This window comes from Mobula birostris, chromosome 16 (assembly GCF_030028105.1).
Source record: "Mobula birostris isolate sMobBir1 chromosome 16, sMobBir1.hap1, whole genome shotgun sequence".
NCBI lineage: Eukaryota > Metazoa > Chordata > Chondrichthyes > Myliobatiformes > Myliobatidae > Mobula > Mobula birostris.
Window position 1 is genome coordinate 13,532,936 of NC_092385.1, and position 13,119 is coordinate 13,546,054.

Consider the following 13,119-nt stretch of genomic DNA (forward strand, 5'->3'; position numbering starts at 1 on the left):
TCGAACCACCAAGATCCCTCTGATCCTCCACACTGCCAAGAGTCTTACCATTAATACTATATTCTGCCATCATATTTGACCTACCAAAATGAACCACCTCACACTTAACTGGGTTGAACTCCATCTGCCACTTCTTAGCCCAGTTTTGCATCCTATCAATGTCCCATTTTAACCCCTGACAGCCCTCCACACTATCCACAACACACCCAACCTTTATGTCATCAGCAAATTTACTAACCCAACCCTCCACTTCCTCATCCAGGTCATTTATAAAAATCACAAAGAATAGGGGTCTCAGAACAGATCCCTGAAGCACACCACTGGTCACCGGCCTCCATGCAGAATATGACCTGTCTACAACCATTCTTTGCCTTCTGTGGGCAAGCCAGTTCTGGATCCACAAAGCAATGTCTCCTTGGATCCCATGCCTCCTTACTTTCTCAATAGGCCTTGCATGGGGTACCTTATCAAATGCCTTGCTAAAATCCATATATACTACATCTATGGCTCTACCTTCATCAATTTGCTTAGTCACATCCTCAAAAAAAATTCAATCAGGCTCGTAAGGCATGACCTGCCTTTAACAAAGCCATGCTGATTATTCCTAATCATATTATGCCTCTCAAATGTTCATAAATCCTGCCTCTCAGGATCTTCTCCATCAACTTACCAACCACTGAAGTAAGACTCACTGGCCTATAATTTCCTGGGATATCTCTACTCCCTTTCTTGAATAAGGGAACAACATCCGCAACCCTCCAATCCTCTGGAACCTCTCCCGTCCTCATTGATGATGCAAAGGTCATTGCTAGAGGCTCAGTAATCTTCTCCCTCACCTCCTACAGTAGCCTGGGGTACATCCCCTCCGGTCCCGGTGACTTATCCAACTTGATGCTTTCCGAAAGCTCCAGCACATCCTCTTTCTTAATACCCACATTCTCAAGCTTTTCAGTCCACTGCAAGTCATCCCTACAATCGCCAATATCCTTTCCTGTAGTGAATACTGAAGCAACGTATTCATTAAGTACCTCCGCTATTACCTCTGGTTCCACACACACTTCCATTGTCACACTTGATTGGTCCGATTCTCTCACGTCTCATCCTCTTGCTCTCCACATACTTGTAGAATGCCTTGGGTTTTTCCTTAATCCTGTCCGCCAAGGCCTTCTCATGGCCCCTCTGGCTCTCCTAATTTCATTCTTAAGCTCCTTCCTGCATGCCTTATAATCTTCTAGATTCATATCATTACCTCGTTTTTTGAACCTTTTGTAAGCTCCTCTTTTCTTCTTGACTAGATTTACAACAGCCTTTGTGCACAACGGATCTTGTACCGTACCATCCTCTCTATGTCTCATAGGATCCTACCTACTCAGAACCCCACGCAAATATCCCCTGAACAATTGCCATATTTCTTTGGTACGTTTCCCTGAGAACATCTGTTTCCAATTTATGCTTCCAAGTTCCTGCCTGATAGCCTCATAATTCCCCTTACTCCAATTAAACATTTCCCTGACTTGTCTGTTCCTATCCCTCTCCAATGCTATGGTAAAAGAGATAGAATTGTGGTCACTATCTCCATAATGCTCTCCCACTGAGAGACCTGACACCTGACCAGGTTCAATTCCCAGTACCAGATCAAGTACAGCCTCTCCTCTTGAAGGTTCATGTGGTTTTTATTTTTATTTCAGATTCACAGACACTACAGTTTTATTGATGAGATTTGAACGTAATAATACATAAAAACTATAAATGTTATTGTCCCTTTGTGTTTTTAAGTTCAAAGTTCACATTAAATTTATTATAAAAGTACACATATGTCACCATATACAACCCTGAAATTCATTTTCACATTGTTCCCACATTGACCAATTCCCTGATTAGTCAGCTTTATAGACATACCATCTTCCAACTGAAGTGTCTGCACTCCTCTCTTTTGAATTTGTCTTATTTAATTCCAGAGTGCGGCACAATGCTTTATAAGGTGACTTAGATTTGCCTGTTCTCTCTTGAAGTTTCGCGTCAGCAAGGGAGATGAGGCAGAGTACAGGGCTACGGTAGGAAACTTTGTCACATGGTGTGAGCAGAATTATCTGCAGCTTAATGTGAAAAAGGCTAAGGAGCTGGTGGTAGACCTGAGGAGAGCTAAGGTACCGGTGACCCCTGTTTCTATCCAGGGGGTCAGTGTGGACATGGTGGAGGATTACAAATACCTGGGGATACAAATTGACAATAAACTGGACTGGTCAAAGAACACTGAGGCTGTCTACAAGAAGGGTCAGAGCCGTCTCTATTTTCTGAGGAGACTGAGGTCCTTTAACATCTGCCGGACGATGCTGAGGATGTTCTATGAGTCTGTGGTGGCCAGTGCTATCATGTTTGCTGTTGTGTGCTGGGGCAGTAGGCTGAGGGTGGCAGACACCAACAGAATCAACAAACTCATTCGTAAGGCCAGTGATGTTGTGGGGATGGAACTGGACTCTCTCATGGTGGTGTCTGAAAAGAGGATGCTGTCTAAGTTGCATGCCATCTTGGTCAATGTCTCCCATCCACTACATAATGTACTGGGTGAGCACAGGAGTACATTTAGCCAGAGACTCATTCCTCCGAGATGCAGCACAGAGCGTCATAGGAAGTCATTCCTGCCTGTGGCCATCAAACTTTACAACTCCTCCCTTGGAAGGTCAGACATCCTGAGCCAATAGGCTGGTCCTGGACTATTTCATAATTTACTGGCATAATTTACATATTACTATTTAACTATTTATGGTTCTATTACTATTTATTATTTATGGAGCAACTGTAACGAAAACCAATTTCCCCCGGGATTAATAAAGTATGACTATGACTAAGTTTTACTATATTATGTTCCTTTCATGCAATAACTAGTTCCTAGGTCTTCGGTTTCTTAGTTAGGTATTCTTAATTAGCAGTTTCGCCTGTTTGTGCACTGAATCTAGTGTCTGGATCTTTGTTGTCGAACCAAAACTGTGTATGCTCTTCTGGGAGTGACTAAACTGTAAAAATTCACTTGGGAATTGTTCTTAGCTTTTCATGTGCTAGGATCTGGTTGGCTATTCTTATACACACTTCACTATTTTTGTGAGCTATCTCCCTCTGGAGCCATTTAATTCACGTTCTTGTTGTTTATGCTTCCTTAGTCTCATTACCTTGTCGTCGTTCACTTTAAGTGCCATTTGCCACTCATTAGCACAACTTCAGTCTATTCAAATACCATTCTTATTTAGTTTGTGTGTTACTGTTTTCCTGTCTTCCCTGATCTATCTCTGTGTCAGGTTCTAAGTCATTTAAATATACAATGGCTTGTACTGAACTTGTAGATTACTGCTGAACATCCCTTCCTATTTCATTGCAGTTTCATTTGTATCCGTCCACTGATTCCTCTGCATTAATCAGTCTTCAGCTCTCACACAGCTGATTTAGAGTATTAGACATAGGAGCAGAATTAGGCCATTTGGCCCATTTTGTCTGCTCCACCATTTCATCATGGCTGATCCATTTTTCCCCTCAGCCCCAATCTCCTGCCTTCTCCCCGTATCCCTTCATGCCCTGACCGATCAAGAATCTATCAACCTCTACCTTAAATGTCTGTAAAGACTTGGCCTCCACATCTGCCTGTGGCAATGCTTCCCACAGATTTATCACTCTCTGGCTTAAATTCCTCAACATCTCCATTCTAAAAGGATGCCCCTCTCTTCTGAGACTGTGTCCTCTGGTCTTAGACTCTCCCACCATAGGAAACATCCTCTCCACATCCACTCTATCAAATACACAAACATCAACTGATTGTCCTGATTTACATCCATACCAATTGGTGACATCCAAGTGCACTACATTAACAGAATTGCATTTGTAGCAAACCATTTATTTCCGCAAAGAGCTCCAGTACTGGAGCTGCTTTGTAATACAACAAATTTTACGACATACTTGTTAGTGATAATAAATCTGATTCTGATTATTGTTATTAGTCTGTAATTTATACCCCAATTGATTTTAAAAAAAGAAAAAAAAATCACCTGCAAATTATAGGTAGTTGAAGCACAAAATTGATTAGAAATAATGAAGATTTTCCAGTATGCTTATCTCTACTTGTATTAACATCACAGTCTGCACATACCTCCTTGTCTTTTAATTCCAAAGTGGCATCAGTATAGAATCACCCACAAAATGTTGGAGGAACTCAGCAAGTTGGGCAGTTTCTGTAGAAATGAATAAACAATTGATATTTTGGGTCAAGACCCTTCTTCAGGACTGTAGAATTTTGTTGGGAAAGTGATGACAGATCTTTATTAAGGTTATTAGTAAGTCTTTGATACCTGTCAGAAATATGCATTGTAGACATATAAAGTTAATCATTTATTTGACAATCTGTCATTTTTGGAGCTTAAAGCTCCAGCAATTGTCCTCTTCTAATCGGATATGAATGAACATACTTCAGGAGAGCAATGGAAGCCTGTGTTATTTTGTTAACTAATGGCTGCAACTACAGTTGTTTAAGTGTTTGGTGATGTTGAGTATTCTTTTTTAAGTACAATGGATTCCGGTTAATTGGGCCAACAGTTAATTGGGGAAACCATTTATTTGGGACAACTCTTAAAGAACAGAATCAAAATTGAGAAAATATCCAGAATTCCCTTCATTTATTTGGGACAATATGCCACTTAATTGGGGTTGGAGACTGTTGTGCGACAGTTCATAATTAACGTCAGTCACATGGACCTGCGTGGCCATTGTAGACACTACAGAATGCTTAGAGCAATTGGTTTTTAGGGTCGGTTGCACGTTTTTGTGTTCAGAAAGCAGTGATTTTTGTTTTGGTTACTGATAACTGGTGAGAAATAGCAGTAAGATAATTTAGAATAGTTTTGCTCACTGCAATTTCAAGCATTCAGGCTTGGAGATGCCAGAAACAGCTGGGAGTGAAAATGAAAGTACTTCAATAAGTTAGGAATTACAACTGTATCTTCAGTCATCTTAATTGTTATAATGAAAATGAAGCTTTGGAGGATGCAATGGTCTAAAGCATTGTATCAAGGCAGTCCATTATCTGCCGTAGGTATTTGCCCTGATTTTGTTCATTCACCGTGAATCAAAAGAACATGGCAGATGAATTCATCCATCGATAACTATTAGAAACTAATACACAATTTTATAGTACAATGGTATTGGTAGTGTTCTAATTTGTTCTAAATTTCATTTAAATATATAAATTGTTACTCTGTTATATAGTAGTTTGTCTTTTTTATACCTATTAACTATTTCCATGAAACTTTGGCTAATTGGGACAGCTGCTTAATTGGGCCAAACAATATGTACTTGACCCGATGTGTTCCAATTAATGGGAATCCATTGTATTGCTAAAATCAATAACAGATGTTGAAGGATATTTTTCAGATTTTTCTTCACAAACTAGATGCTTTTGGGTGTACAATGGTATGCAGTAGAGCAGAGCATTGTTTTGAGAGTGAAGGTAACACAAGATCGTGGAATCTATGAGAATAGATGTAAGATGGTCAAGGAGCTAAGTTCATTATCAAGTAAGAGTCACTGAGAGAAAGCTGCACTTCAGCAAGGACTCTGAAGTTTGCACCTGCTGCTCTCTACTTTAAGAGAACAATGTTATCCATTATTGATAGTTGGGACAATGCCTGCATCAGAAACAATGGGTTATTTTTTCGTTATGTTTGCCGGCCGGTTTCCTGGAGCTTTAAAATTTAGCTCCCTAAGCATGTCAGTGGCAAGAGGACATTGTAGACACCATTTACTAAAAGATTGAACCAGTGGGTTTAAAGTTTTTGCAGTTTTACTTGGACAATCTAAATTTTGTATTCCTATTGAACTGTGTAGTATATAGATTCTTAACTGTAGACATATTTCATTTTTGGTAAATAAGTTTCACAGTTGCCTCAGATACTGATTAAAATCTCACAAAGGTGGTTGGTGAGTTTGTCCTGATACACTGCTGGAGTCTGGAGTGTTTATGAATTGAGAATAAGGAGGTTAACAGAATTATTGGATACATGGAAAAGTACTTCTTTTGATTTGGTTCTTATCGGTTTTCGTATCATGTAATTATTCCTCAATATTGCAACCTTTATCAAATATTTGAGAAAATTACTAATGGGTTTAGTTTTTAACAAACCTATAAGGATAAACATACTAAAATTTGACTTATTTAAATTCATGGAGTATCTTTCACCTTTCCTTTGCTCTGCACTCATTCTTTCTCACTTCCTCTCAATCTTGTTGCTCCTAAATCCTCTCTGGTGATTTAATTTTCTCACATTATATTGGGAGCTTGGGAAGAACTGGAATTAAGCTTTCCTACAGAGAAATGAATCTAGTCAATGTTTCTACATGAGGTCTTGAATAATTTTCTGTGCAGTTCTGTATTTCATGGATTAACCTAGTATTTTTTCCCCATTTCTTACTAGGAAGGGTGAATCGACAGTATTAAAAGCTCATACTGGCACCATACGAAGTGTTCAGTTCTCCAGGGATGGACAATCAGTGGTTACTGCTTCTGATGACAAAACAATCAAAGTTTGGACAGTTCATCGACAGAAGTTTCTTTTTTCTCTAAGCCAGCACATAAATTGGGTTCGATGTGCCAAGTAAGAGCAAGCACTCAATCTATCAAAGACAGGAGGTGGGAAATAGTTAGGTTGGTGCCCTTGCACATGTTTTGAAATTCAGGTTAGTTGTTTGCAGGCATTCAAAGCAGTTCCATAACTTTAAAACTTGTATTCTAAAACTGTCTCTACTAATTCACAGACTGAGAAAGCAATTATCTGAAACTTCTGTTTCAGTAAAAATTTCAAAGAACAAATACTCTGAGGTTTTTTCACATTGCAAATTTCTTTTTCTATTTGTTTAACATTCAAGTAAAATAATGTGGGTCTAAATATCATTTGAGACCCAGGGAGGCATTAAAGGGGAGTTACTTTGTTCGAAAAATGTGGAATATAGAGAATGTATGCAGAATGGACCTTCTCTAATTTTTTTTGTGTGACAAATTTAGAACAACATTGTGTCAAGCATTATTTGCCTATTTACATTTGTAGTAGCGGTCTCATGAAAGTTCTTTAAAAAAGCACTTCTATAAATTTGTGAGATTGATCTGGCTTTATTTTCTGTTGTGGGTTGTTCTTTCTGGTTAATGGTTTATGTTTTGTAACTCCAGAAGCTAATCAAAAGAAAAACACAGGAGCCTGAGCTAATTGTGTAGTTAGTTTTCCTTTAGTGAAGCGCTCACATATGAGATGGTGGCATAATGATGTATGTCTCATTCCATATAACTCGTAATGAATTATGTAAATGAACAATACTTTTACAATATTACTGAAATATTAAATATATTACAAATGGAAGTGAGAATTGGGTGCGTACACAGCTTTCTTTTGGTTAATTTTTTTTTACTTTAAATTTTAGGTTTTCTCCAGATGGACGGCTCATTGTTTCTGCTAGTGATGATAAAACTATTAAAATATGGGACAAAGCTACTAGGGAATGTATACATTCATTTTATGAACATGGAGGGTGAGTATTTTTGATAAATATTAATCTATCAAAAGTTGAATAAAAGTAATATTGTATTGCTGGCATTGCAATGGAAAGAAAAGATAGATGGTAGGGTTGATGAGTTTCCTGCATACCAGGTTCTCATATTTGTGTGCATTTGTGAGCTGATAGAGATTTTTTGAGCTTCACCTCAAGCAAGGAGGGGAATCTGTTAATCAGTACCTTTAGTGCATTCTATTGTCTGATATTTCTAGAACATAACCATTTTCCCGTGGTATTTCGATGGTGAGCCAAACTTTTGGGTGCAGAAGGAAAAATCGAGTAAAAGAAAGGTCACCATAAGGGAACAAGGAAAAGTACTAACTTAAACAACAGCTAGATATTATTTCAGTGGCACAGAGGTTTTTTTTATATTACTATGTCATTTAGAAAATCACTTGGACAGAAGTGAGCGAGTTCCAAAGTTCTATGGCAATTTTATTTATTTATTTATTGAGATGCGGCGCCAAATAGGCACGCTGAGCCGCGCTGCCAAGCAACCCCTGATTTAACCCTAACCTAATCATGGGACAATTAATAATGATCAACTAACCAGTACATCTTTGGACTGTGGGAGGAAACTGGAGCATCCAGAGGAAACCCGCGCATTCCAAAGGGATGGCGTACAGAATCCTTACAGATGACATTGGAATTGAACTCTGAACTTCAATGCCCTGAGCTGTAACAATGTCACGCTGCTACACTACTGTGTGGCCCATTTTTGAATGGTGTGTCAGAATGATGGTGGTTTCAATGTAACAGCAAAGGTGCAACATACTTCTGACTGAAGTGTTCATGCTTTTGGATTTAATTATTTCACTTGTCTTGAGTTGCTGTTTATTTTATGCACCCATGACTGTGTGTCCTGTTGGCCTCGCAATCATATCTATAGGAAATTATTACCCAGTATTTTTTCCATCGAAATATTAATTTACATCTATACAGCAACTTGCCCTGACGAGCATAAAACTATAAGATGTAGGAAAAGAATCAGGACATTCAATCATGGCTGATTTATTATCCCTCTCAACCTCATTGTCCTGTCTTCTCCCCATAACCTTTTACATCCTTACTAATCAGGAACTTATCAGCTTCAGTTTCAAATACACTGAATAACTTGACGTCCACAGCTGTGTGTGACAATGAATTCCACGGACTCACTACCCTCTGTTAAATAAATTTCTCCTCATCTCTAAAGAATCGTCCCTATATTTTGAGTTTCTATTCTGATGAATAAACAGTAGCCTGACTTGGTTATTACTGTTGTCCAGGTGGTCCAAGAGCCAGCAGAGAGCCAGTGAGATTGCAGCATGTCCAGGTCCTTGCGTAGGCAGGAGTTTATTCTAGTCATGACCAACCTCTGAAAGTACATCATCACAGTAGATGTGAGTGTTACTTGATCTTCCTTGTCAGCCCTGCTTGCTTCATCTTCCCTTTTAGAATGCTTCTTGCTCTTTTGAGATGAACTGTTCCAGTATCTTCTGAATTACTCCTAGAACCTCCAACCATTCCTCCTACTAGTGTGTCCTTCCAATCAACTTAAGCCAGTTCTTCTCTCATGCCTCTGTATTTACCTTTACTGAACTCTGATACCAATACATTGATTTTAGCTTCCCCCTCAAACTAGAGGGTGAATTCTTTCATATTATGACCACTGGCTCCTAAAGGTTCCTTAACCTTAAGCTCCTAGTCAAACTTGATTCATTGCAGAACACCAAATCCAGATTTGCCTATTGGGCTTGACCGCAAGTTGTGCAGGGGCATTCATATCACTCCCATGAGTGTCTTTTATCCTTGCAGGTTCTTAACTCTACCCACAAGAATTCTACATCTTCTGATCTTATGTCACTTCTTTCTATGGATTTGATTTAATTTTTTGCCAACAAAGCCATCCTATCTCCTTTGCCCACCTGCTTGATTTTTCAATGGGATGTGTATCCTTGAATGTCTAGCTCTTAGCTCTGATCTTCTTTCAACCACGACTATGTGGTGCCCACAATGTCACACATGCCAATTTCTAACTGTACAATAAGCTCATCTATCTTATTTCATATACTGTATGCATTCAGATACAGCACCTTCAGTGCTGTATTCACCACCTTTTTTCTCAATTTTGTCTCCATGTCGTCTGAAGTTAAATTCTTATTACTTTCTAAAATTTCTGTCTTACTCTTTATTCTGGAGACATCAGTAACCTCTTTTGCACTCCTCTTCCCTTTTACTTTAACCACAATCTTCCAAGCTGTTGAACACCGGCCCCCCCCCCCCCCATCTCCCTACTATACACAGACCTCGTTATGTCATTTGCCAGGACCCTGGTCCCAGTATGGTTCAGGTGGAGCCTGTTCCATCAGAATAGCTTCCTTCTTCCCCAATGCTGGGATTGATATCCTACAAATTTAAACTCACTTCTCCTGCACCAGTCTTTAAGCCATGCATTTAACTCTCTGATCTGAATAATCCTGTGACAATTTGCACGTAGTTCAGATCATAGTCCAGAGATTGTTATATTTTTGGTTTTGCATTGTAATTTAGTTCTTAGCTGTTCAAATTCCCTCAGCAAAACCTCTTTCCTTATTCTTCCTACGTCATTGGTACCCACATGGACCACGACAACTGGATCTTTCCCCTCCTACTCCATATTCCTCTGCAGGTCGGAGGAGATGTTCTGAATTTAACATTAGGTAAGCAACACATCCTTTAAGATACTCTATCCTTGCAAAAGTGAATTGTGTCTTTTCCCTTGACTATACTATCCCCAATTATGACCACATTTCTCACCTCTCTTCCCTCTTCAATGGCTTCCTGAACTATGGTGCTATAGTTCAGTTGCTCAACATTCCCACAGGCCCCACTCCCATCTGCACAGGGAGTATGAATCTTAACAGTTGGCCAAGGTCAAAAGCTGAGGCTGTTTCAGCACCATCTCTTATATCACCCTGTCTACCTCACTTGTAGTCACGTCCTCTTGTCCCTGATTTGGACTGATTTTGAAGTAATTAATCCAATGGGTGTGATTGCCTCCTGAAACACATTGTTAAGGTTAACTCTCCCTCTTCCTGGTGCATCGCAGAGTTTGAAGCTCAGATTCCAGGTAATCAACTTTGAGCCTGAGTTCCTTGAGCAACCAACACTTGCTGCAAATGTGGTCACCTGAAACCAGAATGGGGTCCACGAACTCCCACATCATGCAGCTGTATCACATCGCCTGATCGCGCATCCCCACTTTATTTAATCAATTGTAACTTGTCTTTTTATTTAGCTACTATAAGAACAAACTTGACTTTGTAATTTTCAGTGGATGATGAATTAAATGCTGGGCATGTGTGCCTCAAGATGGCACATGCAAAAATGTTGGCATGCATCATGCAGCGCTGCCCCTCAATTCTTTCAACCCCTATCCATAATAAAAAGATAGATAATGATTATCTTCCTGCCAAATGAAGCAGCAAATGAATTTTTTCTTTAACAATCCAAGAGCAGTGAGATGCTTTTACTGCAAACAACAGCTAGATGGTTGTGAAACTGTGACGTTAGACAATACATATTAAATTCCTCACAGACCTGGTGCACACATCAGCATTTTGATAGTAAATGGTTGCCATAACAATGCTGTTTAGAAATGATGTCATTTGTCAGTTGCCTTTTATAAGATTGATAGATTTTGAACAGGTTTTCTAAAATGTTTCATTTATTCTATTATACTTTAATAGTAAAACAATGAATACATGTATATAAAACTTCTTTAAAAATTGTCCATAATTATTGTCACCAATTAATAATCAATGATAATCCCTGTTTAAAATCACAACGGCATACAAGAGAATTTTATTTCAAGAAGATTATCACCAATTTGGCTGCACGCTCTCAAAATGTTTCAACATCTCCGAACTGGAGTATTATGTTTTCTTTCGTGAAACTTTACAAATGGCTGCTCAGGTTGATTTCATTTAGCAAGGATAATGAAGAGTACAGAAGCATTTGGGCTCTCACGACCAGACTGCAACAGTTTCTTCCCCCAAGCCATCAGACTCCTTAATACCCAGAGACTAGACTGGCATCTACATCATTTATTATTATATTGTAATTTGTCCTCTACTGTGCCTATTGTCTTGTTTATTATTTATTGTACTGCCCTGCACTGTTTTGTGCACTTTATGTAGTCCTGTGTAGGTCTGTAGTCTAGTGTAGTTTTTGTGTTGTTTTATGTAGTCTAGTGTAGCCTTTGTGTTGTCTCACTTAGTCTAGTATAATTTTGTGTTGTTTCATGTAGCACCGTGGTCCTGGAGGAACGTTGTTTCATTTTCACTATGTACTGTACCAACAGTTTATGGTCGAAAAGACAATAAAAAGCGACTTGACTTGACTTGACTTGACTTGAAAGAGGAGATGTCCTTAGACATAAGTCATTTTATAAAATTTCAAGTCTGTTAAATTTCCTACTTTTTTTGTACTGCTTTCAACTACCATAGTAACTTTGTTGCAAGTTACTCAATCTAAAATAAGCATTTGATGTGATACTTCAGCTTTCTACAAGATGCAACTAAAAATTACTTTTCTTCCTCAAAGATTTGTTAACTATGTAGATTTTCACCCCAATGGAACCTGCATTGCAGCAGCAGGGACAGACAATACTGTGAAACTTTGGGATATTCGTATGAATAAACTTCTTCAACATTATCGAGGTAGGAGATTGCATTTTCTGCAAAGTAACTTGTATAAATGGAGGTAAGTATGCTTGAAATAATGACTACCTTAAGTAATAATTGCCTGTATCCTGTGGCGGATGACTTTTGAGCACTAAGTGGGTTTGGGAGCTGAGAATGAGTTTGCAATATCTGTTTTGTGGGCTGCAACACTTGATTGCTTGTTCATTTCCTCGATTTATTGTTCCATGATTACTTCCAGGACATAACTCCATTTATATAGTGTTGTGCATTCTTTAGCTACGAACACACCTTTTGTAATTATCTGACACTTTCCATTGATTCAAATAAATTCTGAAGCAGCAAATCATGGTAATCATGAATTCAAACACAAGCTCTGCCCACAGGCTGTAAATGAACTTAGTATTAATAACAAGCATTTTTTTTCACTGTGGGAATTATCATCAAGGGCAGCAATTACAGATATTTCCTGTTTGCCTTTGAGAGAATTTTGGTGAGCTGATTATGAACTAACTGCAGTCAATGGAGTGAATTGTTCCTGTTGTGTATGGCCTAACTAATGCTTTAATTGCATCATTGTGTATGATGTAATTAAGGGATTAATTAGGCCATCACCATCACACTTTGATAAGCTTCTAGAGCTGTTTGTAAGGTAACAGTGTAAAGATGCCAGATTTCTTTCCCAAAAGAATATTAATTAGTGAAGAAGGCGAATGCAATGTTGGCATTCATTTCTAGAGGAATAGAGTATAGGAGCAGGGATGTGATGTTGAGGCTCTATGAGGCACTGGTGAGACCTCACTTGGAGTACTGTGGGCAGTTTTGGTCTCCTTATTTTAGAAAGGCTGTGCTGACGTTGGAGAGGGTACAGAGA

General features: G+C 38.8%; 1 protein-coding gene across 1 annotated transcript in view; it reads left to right on the plus strand.

The window, feature by feature from the left end:
* LOC140210986 (uncharacterized) overlaps positions 1-13,119 on the plus strand; it is a 157,697-nt gene that overhangs the window by 38,292 nt on the left and 106,286 nt on the right. Inside the window, exons 4-6 of the mRNA XM_072280316.1 lie at positions 6,453-6,632; positions 7,450-7,557; positions 12,148-12,263. Of these exons, the coding sequence (XP_072136417.1) occupies positions 6,453-6,632; positions 7,450-7,557; positions 12,148-12,263 (404 nt within the window). The remainder of the gene's footprint in view (positions 1-6,452; positions 6,633-7,449; positions 7,558-12,147; positions 12,264-13,119) is intronic.